Genomic DNA, 15,245 nt, shown 5'->3' with positions numbered 1-15,245 from the left:
TTTGTATCTGAACTGTGTGTTCTCTTGAAAATCATAAAATAATAATTATTACTCATAAGATAGCAAAGATCTGAATATGGGTGGGAAACCCCTGGACTGTGTATGGCAGACCCCAGCTTGGGCTAAGCATCACCTTGGATTAACTACTAACCTCTCTGGACCTCAGTTTCTTTACATGACAAGCTGAAATTATAATACATACTTAATCTTCTTATTCTTCAAGGTAATTGTAAGAATCATGAGACATTCTGTTGCATTTATACTTAAAGTTTTTTGTAAAAGCATGACACAGATGAATGCTAATTGTTACTATTACTTTGTCACTAAGTATGAACATTAAGTTTATAATTACTATCTATTTCTTGTTCTTATTACCTCACATATTCTCTAAAAGGGTGTTTAATTGATTCTAATACACTTTTTTTTTTAAATTTTAGTATTGTGATATTGGAATGTATTATATATCTATGATATATCAGAATTTAATTGGTGATGGTCATTTATTTCTTATGGTACAAAAAATGTTGTGGTTTTTGCACTGGTATCTTAGAGTCAGTAAAATGTGATATTTGGATTTTAGAGGAAAGCTGAAGAAGGGTAAAAGTAAGAGCACCTTGTCTACTTAAAGTGGAAACTTCATTAACCAAGTGGGGTAAGGCCCAAAAAAAATCAGCAAAGAATTTGAGGCATTCAGACAGAAGGTTTTGCCTTGAATTATATCACCTTTAAAGGTTTCCTATGGAAAAGATTTTTTAAGGACCTCTAGCTTGCTCACAGATATCCCAGAACTAGTGTGATCCTGTTTCAATTGAGTTTGAGGAAACCTAAAGGGAAAAAATAATGGCTGCTCTAGAAGAAAGTCCAATTCCAAAGGTCATAGAAGAATGATAAATATATTTTTGTGCCTGTAGGTCAAGTTGGAAGAGCAAATTTTTACTATAGAAGATATAAATATATATTGGAACAGATGAAATTTTTATATTTATAATATTTATAATTTACACATATATGAAATTTGTATATTTTTACATAGGGTTACATGTATGTTCTATTTGCACCTATATTCTTATACTAGAATAATGATTAGAAGTATGTCAGTTAAAACGCCACTGCTTTTTAATTTGTAAGATATTTATAGCTGGTCATACTTAAAAAGTAGACATGAGGAAACAGATTTCTAACTTTATTTTCAGATTTGTATGATGCTTTCAAGTTCACAACTATAGTCACATGCATTATCCATATTCATTAAATGTGTATCATCATCCCCATTTTGCAGATGGAAAGACTGAATCAAAGATGTGAAGTGACTTATCTAAGGTAATATACAGTGAGTGAAAGCAAAGCTGGTGTTAGATTTCATTGATTTATTCAATGTCACATTTACCCAGAAACCTATTCTGTTTCAAGCACTGTGCTAAGCACTAGAAACAGTAAGATAACCAGTAAGAAGCTTGTCCCCTTTACTTTTTCCAACCCTCCCTCCCTCACCTCCATAAGAGCTGCCCTCCCAGAGCAGAACCTTCATGCAGCCCAAAGCCTCCCTGACCTCGCAGTCCTCATACCTCTGGAATGCATAGGTCTAGGCTCAAGATTTCTAAAAATATACAAACATAAACATAAAAGTAGTTCCTATGGAGGTTTCTTCTTCCCTAAGATTTGCTTTGTGAATCAAAAGGAGACATTTTAGATTTGATCACTGGGAAGCCAGGCAAGCTAAGAGGCCTAAGGAAGCAGGCTCCCCCTCAGTTCTGCAGGATAGAGATGAGTCCCCAGGACAGAGAGCTGTGCAGTACTTCCTGGTAGGGAACTCTCCCTTAAAGATGATGAGGGTAGGCAATAGATTAGGAATTTAAGTTTCTGGTTACTATATTTCGATGATTTCTACCCCTGCATTACCAAAGAAAATTGAACACAGCACCAGACGTCTTAGAAAGCCAGCGTCATCCATCATGAGGGGGCCTCTGTGTGTTCAGTGCCATGCTGTGTGCTGTGAGTGGTGCGGAACTCCCACAACACTGACCTCTATGAGCACTTCCTGTGTGCCTGTGGGCATTGCCTCATGTAATCCACAAATAACTATGGAGCGGGGAATGGACAAGGAAATTGAGGCATAGAGGAGTTAATTAACTTGACCATGAAAGTACCTTGTTACTGGCCCAGTGGAAATTCAAACCTGGGCAATCTAACTGCAGAATCCATGCACTGAGCCTTCAGCAATACTGCTTCCCCTTATTCCAGTGAGTTTACTGAGTGCTGGGACAAATGACACAAAAACACAGACAAGCACTGTATGCAAATGCCATTGTTATGGTTATGTGAACCAGGTTCTCCAAGGAAATGTGTGAATCTGGTTTGGGGCCACACAATCTCCATCACATCTTTGCCCCCATCCCTGGAAACCAGCCATGGGCAATACATAATGAATGTGCATGGCTGTATGCCAATAAAACTTTATTTACAAATACAGATGGCAAGCTAGATTTAGTCTGTGAGCTATAGTTTGCTGACCCGCATGTAGATGATATAAGCCAGAAATTTCTTTAAGAATATCAATTTAGGCTGGAACAGCTGGAGGGAGCTTTGGGATTGCTGAATTTAGCCTTGAAGAAAAATATGAGGTGGGCTTAAGAGAACCTTTGAGACCTGGCTCTGCTCCCCCTTATCCTCTCCTCTTTTCATTTCTCTCTTGCTCAGTACACTCTGGATATGCTGGCATATTTTTCCTAGACTTCGATTACACCAAGATCATTCCTAACCTAGAGACTTTTCATTGGCTGATCTTTCTGCCTGGAAGTTCTTCCCTGAGCTCTCCACAAGGCATTTTTGGTTTCTGAAATAATCTTGTTCTTTTTTTGGTGTACTTGTCTATTATGTATCTCTTCATGTTCTCCTTCTAAAATGCAAGCTCAATAGCATGGGATTAACATTTGTACTGTTCACTGCTGCATATTCCTGGCACTCATATCATGGCTGGAAAATCAACAAGTGAAAAATATTTGCATGAGTCAAGGAAAAAGGGAGAGAGGCAAGAAGGGAGAAAGGGAGGGAGACTTGGGAGTGCAAACTTTGCCTCATTCAGTTGTGATTAATTTTTCCTTGTTCTGTGACTGAATAGTCTGTGGCTGTCATTAGAAAGGGCCATCCCTCAGTGCCCATGATTCTATTTCAATTGATAAAACATCCTCATCCTGTATTAAAGAATGAAGGCACTAGTTATGGCCAGTCCTTGGTCAAGAGGTAGGTCTTTCATACTTCTGAATGATGACCTGCGGTTTCAGTTATAGACTGGCTATACCTGAAATAGAAAAATTAACACCATCCTTATTTCAGTTTATCAAAAATAATGCTCTCTGTTGGAGCTTTACTGCTTAAATATATGCATTAAGAAGCAAATGATCCTCTTTTTCTCTAACCCATAACTCTTTAAACCTAACTTTTATTAGATTTATGTTTTTAACATTTGTTGGACCTAACCACCTGCTAAGCTGTTGCAGGCAAGCAGGAGAACTGGCTAGACCGTCATACACAAGTGGCCAGGCTCCTTTCCTACCTGCTCCAGCTTCCTTCTCTTACTAAGACTTTCATTTCTTTAAACTGCTAGGACTAGTAATAATAAAGGCTTTCTCAGAGAGCTGCAAGGTTTTTTTTCCCTTTGGGTTTCCCTAAATCTTTTTCTCTGTGAACTGAAGCAGAAAGACATAGCAACCTTTGACTAGATCACAATAATATCTGTAGCCACAAATCTCTTTTCTTTTCAGTCAGAAGGGGATGACATTTTATGCTCTGGACACCTTATAAACTTGTATGCTTTCCTTGAAAATTATGTACCCAACCATTGGCTTCCCTTTTACTTTAGAGTTTAAGAGACTTGGAATTAAAACTGTGGCTCAATTATAGCAATTTTGCTGACCCTTAGACTTCAGCAACAGTATTTTTCTTCTTCAGGGTCTTGATTTTCGTTTCTTTACATTTTCCCTGGAACAGGTTCCTGCATTTTTATATGTAATCTTGTTCTAAGCTATCTTTAGGAGTATAAGTAATTTATTGATTTTTAAATTCCATTCCAATGTAAGTCACTCACATATAATGTTTTAGCTGCTATCATTTGAAAATTATGTTTAGTTGAAAGATATGCAGATTAAATACTACCCATCTGGTTCCCTTCTCAATAATCACAGCCTGTTTCTAGTCCAAATCCAAATTTCTACTATAAACTGATTTTGGAAAAAACACCTGAACAGAAATTTTCCATGTTTTTTTTTCATAAGTAATATGAGCTAATAATGTTTGCCATTAGTCTCTGACTTATTCTAGAGAGCAATGCCTATGAACTGTGCATAGTACTGAGAAATACAAATGTTGTATGCATCATCTATGACCCTCAGCTGTACTAATGTAATTTATAAAATGCAATTGCTCCACCACTAATGAGGTTCTGACCATGATCATATCTTTGCAGTGAGTCATCTGCCAATTGAAGAAAAACAAGACTGTTCTAACATTTACAATTTCCCTTAGAAATCTCCCTTGTTGCTATGGTGACAGTGATGCTTTTTAGCTTAAAAAAAAAAAAAGTAAAAAAATCTACGTTGTTACTACCACAATTAATAGATGTCAAATGCATCAGATGTGCTGGATTACAAAGGTATTGTGGGACTGTAATTGTTTGGTTCCATGGGTACTACTGGTCATAACCTAAGGAGACAACATCAGAGAGTGGGCAAGAGCAAGACCCCAGCAACTGCTGTGCTGGAACCCTGCCCTTCATAGTTGGGACTTTGGGAGAGTTACATAACCTCAGTTTCCTCATTTGTAAAATGGGGGTAATAATAATAATACTACTCCTCAGCTGTATGGGTTTAATGAGTTAATATTTATAAAACATTTAAAATAGTGCCTGCACATAGAAAATATGATTTAAGATTTTGTTTAATAAAATAAATAATCTGCACAGTGAAAAATTTAATTATACTTTATTAGTACTTTTCAGGATTAGAACCTATAAACAACTGTTTTTAGATCCATGAATAGTAGCAACTCTTCAGTCTGATATTTTTAGACATAAACTTTTAAATTATATGGACAAATTTATAACTTAAGGGAGAAAGAATAGTGTTTAGTAGACTACCTCTTCTCTTCTTAGACTCTGTAACATTTAGACATCTATGTTTAATATGTGTATGTAACATTGTAGACAATTTTCTTAACATGTAAGTGTTAACATTCATACATTATTAACTATGAAGTTGGGAGTAAGTAAATTCTGATTTTTGATGTTAAACTAAAATGCTTTAAATCCAGTGCTGCCATTTACTAGCTATGTGTTCTTTGGCAAATTTCTTAAGCTATCTGAGCTCCTGCTTTTCATCAGAGAAATGCAGGGGGGAAATACGCAGAGTTGTTGTGTTGATGAAATAAGATCCTGTAAACAAATTGCTTAGCATAGTTAAATGTTAATAATGAAACACCGTGTTATCTAATGGATAATCAGTAAATGATTAGCATCAAAATATTAAATACCTTTTTTTTTTTTGGTTTTTCAATTACAGTTGTCCCATTTTTCCCCCGTTTTTCTCCCCAACCCAGCCCACCCCTTCTCCCACAATCATATCCCTCCCCGTTGTCCATGTCCATGAGTCATTTATACAAGTTCTTTGACTAAACCCTTCCCTTACTTATCCCCCTTCCTCCCCCTCCTCCTCCCTATTGACTGCTATTCTGCTCTTTGTTCTATTTAGTTCTTTTGTTTGTGTTCTGCTTTAGTTTCCTGTATTAGGTGATATCATATGGTATTTTTCTTTCTTTGCCTGGCTTATTTCACTAAGCATAATTCTCTCTAGTTCCATCCATGTTGTTGCAAATGGCAGGGGTTCATTCTTTCTTTCTGCTGCATAGTATTCCATTGTGTAAATGTACCACAGTTTTTTGATCCACTCATCTACAGATGGGCATTTAGGCTGTTTCCAGCACTTAGCTATTGTAAACAGAGCTGCTATGAATGTAGGGGTGCATAAGTTCTTTTGAATTACTGTTTTAGGATTTTTCAGGTATAATCCTAGCAGTGGAATTGCTGGTTCAAAAGGCAGTTCCATTTTTAGTTTTTTGAGGTAATTCCATACTGTTTTCCATAGTGGCTGCACCAGTCTGCATTCCCACCAACAGTGCAGTAGGGTTCCCGTTTCTCCACATCCTCGCCAGAACTTGTTGTTTGTTGATTTGTTGATGATGGCCATTCTGACTGGTGTAAAATGGTATCTCATTGTGGGTTTTATTTGCATCTCCCTGATGGCTAATGATGTTGAGCATTTTTTCATGTGTCTATAGACCTTCTGCATGTCCTTTTTGGAGAACTGTTTGTTCAGGCCCTTTACTCATTTTTTAATTGGGTTGTTTGTTTTCTTGATGTTGAGTCGTATAAGCTCTTTATATATTTTGGAAATCAGTCCCCTGTCTGTGATGTCATTGACAAATATGTTTTCCCATATGGTTGGTTTCCTTTCCATCTTGCTGATGTTTTCTTTCATTGAGCAGAAACTCTTTAGTTTGATGTAGTCCCATTTGTTTATTTTTTTCTTTATTTCTCTTGACTTAGGAGATGTATCCGTGAAGATATTGTTACGTGAGATATCTGAAATTTTCCTGCCTATGTTTTCCTCTAGGCTTTTATGATGTCATGGCTTACATTTAAGTCTTTGATCCATCTTGAGTTTAATCTGGTGTGTGGTGTAAGTTGGTGGTCTAGTTTCATTTTTTTGCAAGTCCCTATCCAGTTCTTCCAGCACCATTTGTTAAAGAGGCTCTTCTCATTCCATTTTATGTTCCTTCCTCCTTTATCAAATATTAGTTGACCATAGAGGCCTGTGTTTATTTCTGGACTCTCTTTTCTGTTCCACTGATCTATATGTCTGTTCTAATGCCAGTACCAGACTGTTTTAATCACAGTGGCTTTGTAGTATTGTTTGATATCTGGTGTTGTGATTTCTCCTGCTGTGTTCTTCTGTCTCAAAAGTGCTTTTGCAATTCGGGGTCTTTTTTGGTTCCATATGAATTTTTGTACTATTTGTTCTAGGTCTGTGAAATATGTCGTTGGTATTTTAATAGGGATTGCGTTGAATCTGTAAGTTGCTTTGGGTAGTACGGCCATTTTGGTGATGTTGATTCTTCCCATCCAAGAACATGGTATTTGCTTCCATTTATTTGTATCTTCCTTAATTTCTTTCTTCAATGTTGTGTAATTTTCAGAATACAGGTCTTTTATCTCTTTGGTTAAGTTTATTCCTAGGTACTTTATTTTTCTTGTTGCTATAGTAAATGGTATTTTCCTTTTTGTCTCTGTCTCTGATATTTTGTTGTTGGTGTACAGAAATGCCTTAGATTTCTGTATATTTATTTTGTACCCTGCTATTTTGCCTAATTCACTTATTATATTAAGTAGTCTTTTAATGGAGTTTATAGAGTTTTCTAGGTATACTATCATGTCATCTGCATATAATGATAGTTTTACTTCTTCTTTCCCAATTTGGATGCCTTTTATTTCTTTTTCTTGTCTAATTACTGTGGCTAGGACTTCCAACACTATGTTGAACAGGAGTGGAGAGAGTGGACAGCCTTTTCTAGTTCCTGGTTTCAGGAGGAATGCTTTCAGTTTTTTTTCCATTGAGCATGATGTTGGCTTCAGGCTTCTCATATATAGCTTTAATTATGTTAAGGTATGCTCCCTCTATTCCCATTTGGCTGAGTGTTTTCATAATAAATGGGTGTTGTACTTTATCAAACGCATTCTCTGCATCTATTGATATGATCATGTGAATTTTGTCTTTCATTTTGTTTAGGTGATGTATTATATTTATTGATTTGCGAATATTAAACCATCCCTGCATCCCTGGAATGAAGCCCACTTGATCGTGGTGTATGATCTTTTTGATGTATTGCTGGATCCTGTTTGCCAATATTTTATTGAGGATTTTAGCATCTATGTTCATCAGTGATATTGGCTTGTAATTTTCTTTCTTTGTTGTGTCTTGATCTGGTTTTGGGATTAGGGTAATACTGGCTTCATAGAACGAGTTTGGGAGTCTTCCCTCTTCTTGGATTTTTTGGAATAGTTTGAGGAGGGTAGGAGTTAGTTCTTCCCTAAGTGTTTTGTAAAATTCACCTGTGAAGCCATCTGGTCTAGGGCTTTTGTGTGCAGAGAGATTTTTGATTACTGTTTCAATTTCCTTCTTTGTTATTGGTCTGTTGAGACTTTCTACTTCTTCTTGATTCAGTTTTGGAAAGTTATATGTTTCTAGAAATTTGTCCATTTCTTCTAGATTGTCAAATTTCTTGCCATACAGTTGTTTGTAGTTATTTCTTACTATCGTTTGTATTTCTCTGGTATCAGTCGTGATTTCTCCTCTTTCATTTCTGATATTGTTTATTTGGGTCTTCTCTCTTTTTTTCTTGATGAGCCTGGCTAGAGGCTTGTTGATTTTGTTTGTTTTTTCAAAGAACCAGCTCCTAGTTTCGTTGATCTTTTGGATTGTTTGTTTAGTCTCTGTGTCATTTAATTCTGCTCTGATCTTGATGATTTCCTTCCTTCTACATGCCCTAGGCTTTGTTTGTTGTTGTTGTTCTAGTTCTTGTAGCTTTAGGGTTAGATTTCTTATTTGAGATTATTCTATCCTTTTCAGATATGTTTGTATTGCTATGAACTTCCCTCTCAGGACTGCTTTTGCTGTGTCTCATAGGTTTTGGGCTGTTGTGTGTTCATTATCATTAGTTTCTAGAAATTTCTTGATTTCTTCTTTGATGTCATTGTTAATCCATTCATTATTTAAGAGCATGTTATTCATTCTCCATTAGTTTGGGTGTCTTTGATTTTTTTCTCTGAGGTTGATTTTTAGTTTCAAGGCATTGTGGTCTGAAAAGATGCCTGATATGATTTCAATTTTCTTGAATTTGTTGAGGCTTGTTTTGTGTCCTACCATGTGGTCTATCTTTGAAAATGTCCCATGTGCATTTGAAAAGAAGTAAATTTTGCTTCTTTGGAGTGGAAAGTTCTATATATATCAGTTAGGTCCATGTGGTTTAGTGTGTTGTTCAACGCCTGTGTATCCTTGGTGTTTCTTTGCTTCAATGATCTGTCTATTGTTGATAATGGAGTATTGAAGTCCCCTACTATGAGTGTGTTGTTGTTAATATCCTTCTTGTGGTCTTCTAGTATTTGCTTTATGTATTTGGGTGCTCCTATGTTGGGTGTATATATGTTTATCAGTGTTATATCTTCTTGATGGATTGTTCCCTTAAGTATTATGAAATGTCCTTCTTTGTCTCTTTTTATTGCCCTTGCTTTGAAATCCATTTTGTCTGATATGAGAACTGCTACCCCGGCTTTTTTTTTCCGGTCCGTTTGCTTGGAATATTTTTTTATATCCCTTTACTTTCAGTCTGTGTAAATCTTTTGTTTTGAGGTGTGTTTCTTGTAGACAGCAAATATGTGGGTCCTGTTTTCTTATCCATTCCGTTACCCTATGTCTTTTAATGGGAGCATTTAATCCATTTTCATTTAAGGTTATTATTGACGTGTATTTATTCATTTCCCTTTGTACCTCTGTTCCTCTCCTCTCTTGTTTTTTTCTTCTTTTTTCTTAGAACACTCCCTTTAACATCTCCTGCGATGCTGGTTTGGTGGAGATGTATTCTTTCAGTCTTCCTTTGTCTGAGAAACTCCTTATTTCACCTTCTATTTTGAATGAGAGTCTTGCTGGGTAGAGTATTCTTGGTTGTAGGCCTTTGTTTTTCATTGCTTGAAATATTTTGACCATTCCTTTCTTGCTTGTAGTGTTTCTGTTGAGAAATTGGTCGATAGCCTTATCGGAGCTCCCTTGTATGGTATTTGCTGTTTTTCTCTTGCTGCTTTTAGGATTCTCTCTTTGTCTTGGAATGTTGCCATTTTAATTATGATGTGCCTTGGAGTGGGTTTTTTGGGTTCCTCTTCATTGGAACTCTCTGTGCTTCCTGAACTTGTATTACTTTTTCTCTCATCAGGTTGGGAAAATTTTCTGTCACTATTTCTCCTATCAGTTTTTCTATTCCTTGTTCTTCTGATCTCTCTTTAATTCCAATTATTCTGATATTGTTTTTCCCTATGCTATCCTGTAATTCCCTTATTTCTTCTTCATACTTTTTCAATCTTTTTTCATTTTGCTGTATTGTCTGGGAATTTTCTCTACATTATCTTCTAACTCACTAATCCGATCCTCTGCTTCATTTAGTCTGCTTTTGACTGATTCTACTGTGTTTTTCAGTTCAGAGATTGAATTCTTCATTTCTTCCTGGTTCTTGTTAATAGTTTCTATGTCTTTTTTTATGCTGCTGTAGTTCTCTGCAATTTCCCTGTAATTTTCTTGAAGCTGCTGGTAACTTCCTTGGAGGTTGTCATAGTTGTTTTCAAGGTTTTTGAGTATATTGAGCTTCTTCACCACCATTGTTTTGAATCCCATGTCTGACATTTGGACTATGTCTATTCCATCTACCTCTCTTTCTGTGGATTCCTCTTTTCTTTTCATTGAGAGGTTATTTCTGCATCTCACCATGTTGGATTCTTCTTGTTTGTTTTTGTTTTTTGGGTTTTTCTTCTTTGACTTCCTACCTTTGTGGTATGGGATTCTTTATAGGAGATCTGGGGGTTTCAGTGGTAGAGTCTCTTTGATCTCCTGAGCCTGATGTTCTTGGGGTACCCTTTATGTCATTTGTTTATGCTGCTTGGTTGTATTTCAGATGCTCTTTGGTAGGATCTTCCTTCTGGCTAGTTGATTGAGAGTCACTCTATCCACTTTGTCTTGAGTTCTTTTGTGGAGATGCTGTTAAAAACATAAACACACAGCCCAGGCAGGAGACCCACACCCTCAAAAATATCGCCCACCCTCTATTCCGCTATCATCAGCCAATGAGCCAGTACTAATATAAATGTAGAGAGATTAGAGCTTTTATACTATAGGAAGAATAGATAAGAGTTATTTATAGGAAGGAAAAACATGATTTTTGAGAGAAGAGATGATAGACTAATAATAGTTGAGACTATGCAAGACAGTAGGTAATATTTACATTGCATGTTAATAATGATGGAAGAAAAGGATGGAAAAATGAAGAATATAGTAAGAAAGTGGGATTGTATAGTATTGGATTTATATAGTAATTATATTCTATTTATTTAGAGTGAAAGGGAGGCTAAACTAGACACACAAACAAATAAACAATGATTAAAGAGGAAGGATGAGAAGGAGAGATTATATGAAATGAATTAGAGATATAGTTTTTTGTTTTTGTTTTTGTTTTTCCCTTCCTCTCTTCTCTTCTTTTTTCCCTTTTTCAAGGAAAGGGGGCGGGGGAAGAAATGTTTTTACTTAGTTCAGCCTTCATGTGTCATCTTCTTTTTCTGCATCCCCAGCTGGTCTAATGTGGCGGGTCAGAAGTTCTTGTTCCTTGCAGCAGCGGTGTGCGCCCGCGGTGGCTGGCACGGCGCACTCCCTTGGTGCCTGCTGGAGCCAGCCGAGGTGCCTTTGTGTGCGCGCCCCTGCACGTGCAGGGCCGCCCAAAAGCTTGCCTCGGGCCTGCAGAGACGCACTCTGGGAGGTGGTCTCTCGCCTCCCAGGGCCGGGCCCCAGACACTTAGGCATAGTGGAAGTCAGCGATTGGCACATATTGAAGCCTACCGAGGTGTTTCCGCGCTCGCGCACCCATGCGCTCACAAGGCTGCTTGAGAACTAGCCTCAGTCCCTCCGAGCCTCGCTCCAGGATTTGGTCTCTCGCCTCTTGGGGCGGGACCCTGGACACATGCGTAGTGGAAGTGAGCATCTGTGAGTCACTGCTACCCGCTGTTCCTGCGTCGCAGCTGCCCACCGTTCCCGCACCCGCCTGGGCGGGCATGAGCAGAGCGTGAGCATGTGGTCCGCGTTCCGGCCTGGCACCCACTGGAGCTGGCCAGGGGTGTCTGCGCATGGTCTTCTGCATGTTCAGGGGGCCCTCCCTGTGCCCGTTGGGGCACTGATCTTATGTTTGTTGGGGCGTGTCCGAGGGGCACCTGGACTCGCGGCTCTGCGCACTTGGGCCAATGAATGAGTGTACTTCCCTATGTGCGCCCACGAGACCCAAGAGGAGGGTTAGGGAGTGGACGAGCACTCCTCTGCACCTGCGCTCCTCTGCACCTGCGCTCCTCAAGAATGTCCTACTGCCCCCAAACTTTCCACCCCTCTCCGCAGTCCACAAGAGAAAAATATAAAGGAAAATTACGTTCTCACTTGCACAGCAGTATGCTGTCTCCTGTCCTTCAGCGCCAATGCCACTTGGTCGAGTCCTGTCTCTGCCAGCGGGCAGAGATCCGCTCTCCTCCCAGCTCCTCTCTGGGGAAGCCTGTGGTCACCAAAAAGCCTTTGTGTACTTCCTGCCGCAGCTCGGGCAGCCACCCCAGTCAGGAATCCCATCTCGTCCCTTTTTCCTCCACTATCCTCACTAAACAGGTTGTTCCCAGATGGTTTTTCTCTAATCCAGCAGTGCCAAGGCTCGACTCCTGCCAGTGTCCAGCTGCTTACTGAGATGTTCTGTTTGCAATTAGTCCAAACTACAGATGGGTCTCGGGAGCCTGAAAGCGCAGCCTCCCCTCACTCTTCTGCCATCTTCTCTTCCTCTAAATACCTTTTTAACTTCTCTTTGCAAATTGGGTCAGTTTCCATTTATGGACCATATCTTAAACTTGCTAACAGGTTAACTTGGAACTATTGTGAAATTTATTTATGCTTTGTCTTCTCATTTTTGTTATAAACATGTTGAGGGCAAGAACTAGACTCCCCCATCTTTTTAAATTAATCCTTATGCACTGTTGGCTGTTACTTCTTAATGCATATAAAGAGTGGTAATTATGCATTTCTTTACCACATGGAGGAGGAATGAGATCCTAGATTGAGGTCTTATTGAAGTATAAAATCTAAGAGGGTCTAAAGAGAAAGTCATAAAGAAATTTTCTATAGCATAACAGTGCTCTGCTGAACTCAAAGGAAATGACTGTGGAAAGAAAAGAGATCAATGTACTGAGAACATTATCTTGTGTGGTACCCACAATTAGGGACTTAAAATAGGATCCAGCAAAGCAAGAGGAACACAACAATTCAGATAAGTACAATAAAAGCTATACCAGGTAAGTAGAGAAACTCTTAAGAAATGGTGATGGTGGTCACCACGGTGTGTGTGTGTTTGTGTGTGTGTGTGTGTGTGTGTAGAGGTCAAGAATAATTTAAAGTAACAAATGCCACTAGCTTTCATGAGGAGATCATTGGAAACCTTTAAAGTGTGCTTTAAGCAGATCTACGGAGACTGAATTAGGAAGTCAATGCAGCTGGTACAGACCACTGGTTTAGAAAAAAGAAAGACTGGACATGAGATGGTGGAGATGAAGGGTTCACAGAAGGTGTAGACAATGAAGAGTTCATGGAAGATGTAGACAAAACAGAAACAGTTTTGAATTTAAATGACATTTGAAAATAAATAACGGAAAAACTTTAATAAAACCGGTCTCCTTTACAATGGTATTTTTATGCCTGACTCAATTATTATCAGGATGAAAAAACTGAGAAGTATAAGTAAATCAGAGCTAATGATTTTCATTTTTCCTAATACAAAGGTTGTTTTGAAAATTTAGACATGGATTTGCATGTATTCAAAATACAGTATTCCCTCATTTATCCCAGGTATTACATTCTAGACACCCCCGTGATAGGTGAAAATCCATGATGTAGAAACCTTATTTTTATTTTAGTATTTATATATATTTTAAGGCTTTATAAACCCTTCCCACACACTTATAACCCATCCCAAGTCCTTTATTAACCTTTCCCACTTCCTTATTAACCTTTTCCACACTTTTATAAACACTACTTATATTCTTAAACATATTCTACACTCTTAAACCTACGTAACTTTAACAACATACGTGTATAGTACCGCAAAATCCCACGATATAGCGAAAAATCCACAATAAATAATTAAATATAGTATTTTTTAAAATCCTGTGATACAGTGAGGCCACAACAAGTGAACCGCAACATAGAGAGGGACTACTGTACTTCCAAACCAGTTAAAGTAAAACACCAATATTGAAAAGTTAATGTCTAAAGTTTTAGATGATTATCAGTATTACCCATATTTAGGGTCATACCCACCCAAAAAAGGAAAGAAAATAAAAATTCATGGTCTTATAAAAAAATGAATCATCTGTTTTATATCTGAATAGGTTCCTCAAGATGAATGGACAGGGTATACCCCTCGAGGTAAAGATGATGAGATTCCATGCCGGAGGATGCGAAGTGGCAGCTACATCAAAGCCATGGGAGATGAAGACAGTGGCGACTCAGACACAAGTCCCAAGCCTTCTCCCAAAGTTGCTGCACGAAGAGAAAGCTATCTCAAGGCTACTCAGCCTTCTCTCACAGAACTCACCACGCTCAAGTAAGTGTTTCTATCACTATACTTCTGGTAGTCCAGTTCCTTGTATTATTACCTAGGATCAGATTGTGTGACACCTAGAGTAAACGGGACAGAAAACACTCTTCAGATGGAGCAGTGTGATGCATTGACTGGTCTATTAATTTTGACATGAGGTCTGACTTGAATGTCCCTGTGCTTTCAAAGACATGGGCATCCAGATATACTCTGCATAGATTATAAGCTGAACCCCCAACCTCCAAGAAGAGTTTGGAATAACTCAGAGTGGCTTCTGAAAGGAATTAAGATTTCTGGTCAATGAGAAGAGCCATGTATCCCAAATCTCAGGTATTTGTTCAACCACTAAATCTATGAAGTTATCTTTTCCTTAAAAGACCCTTGAATTTTTTTCAGGTAATTCAGTAATATAATAAAGCAGATTATATTGGAGAAGCTTATAGAATGTGTCCATGGTTTAAAATTGGGTGATAATGTGAAGGTTCTTGATATACATTTTTAAATTTGGGCACTCAATATATATTCTGTAAGACCTTAAAATTATTTTTTTGTTTTGAAAAATATGATGATAAGTAATCCTTACCTCCATTTGTGCTATTTGTAAACAAAGAACAGCTTTACAAAATAAATTATGGGAATTGATTATTTTAAGAAAGGCCATATTTAATTTTTAATTTTATTTATAGAGAGAAATCAGAGCTTGGAACACAGCATTATGTAGCTCATCATTTGAACCTTAAAAATGTATTATGGATAATTCATGCTTT

General features: G+C 37.8%; 1 protein-coding gene across 2 annotated transcripts in view; it reads left to right on the top strand.

Moving 5' to 3' along the window:
• DLGAP1 (DLG associated protein 1) overlaps positions 1-15,245 on the top strand; it is a 362,099-nt gene that overhangs the window by 76,371 nt on the left and 270,483 nt on the right. For both annotated transcript variants that reach the window (XM_090285774.1, XM_090285775.1), the window contains exon 2: positions 14,270-14,484. In XM_090285774.1, coding sequence (XP_090141900.1) covers positions 14,270-14,484 — 215 coding nt within the window. The remainder of the gene's footprint in view (positions 1-14,269; positions 14,485-15,245) is intronic.

The sequence above is a fragment of the Furipterus horrens genome, unplaced genomic scaffold (genome assembly GCF_987537825.1).
Source record: "Furipterus horrens unplaced genomic scaffold, mFurHor1.1.pri manual_scaffold_8, whole genome shotgun sequence".
NCBI lineage: Eukaryota > Metazoa > Chordata > Mammalia > Chiroptera > Furipteridae > Furipterus > Furipterus horrens.
This window is presented reverse-complemented; position numbering and strand designations above follow the sequence as displayed.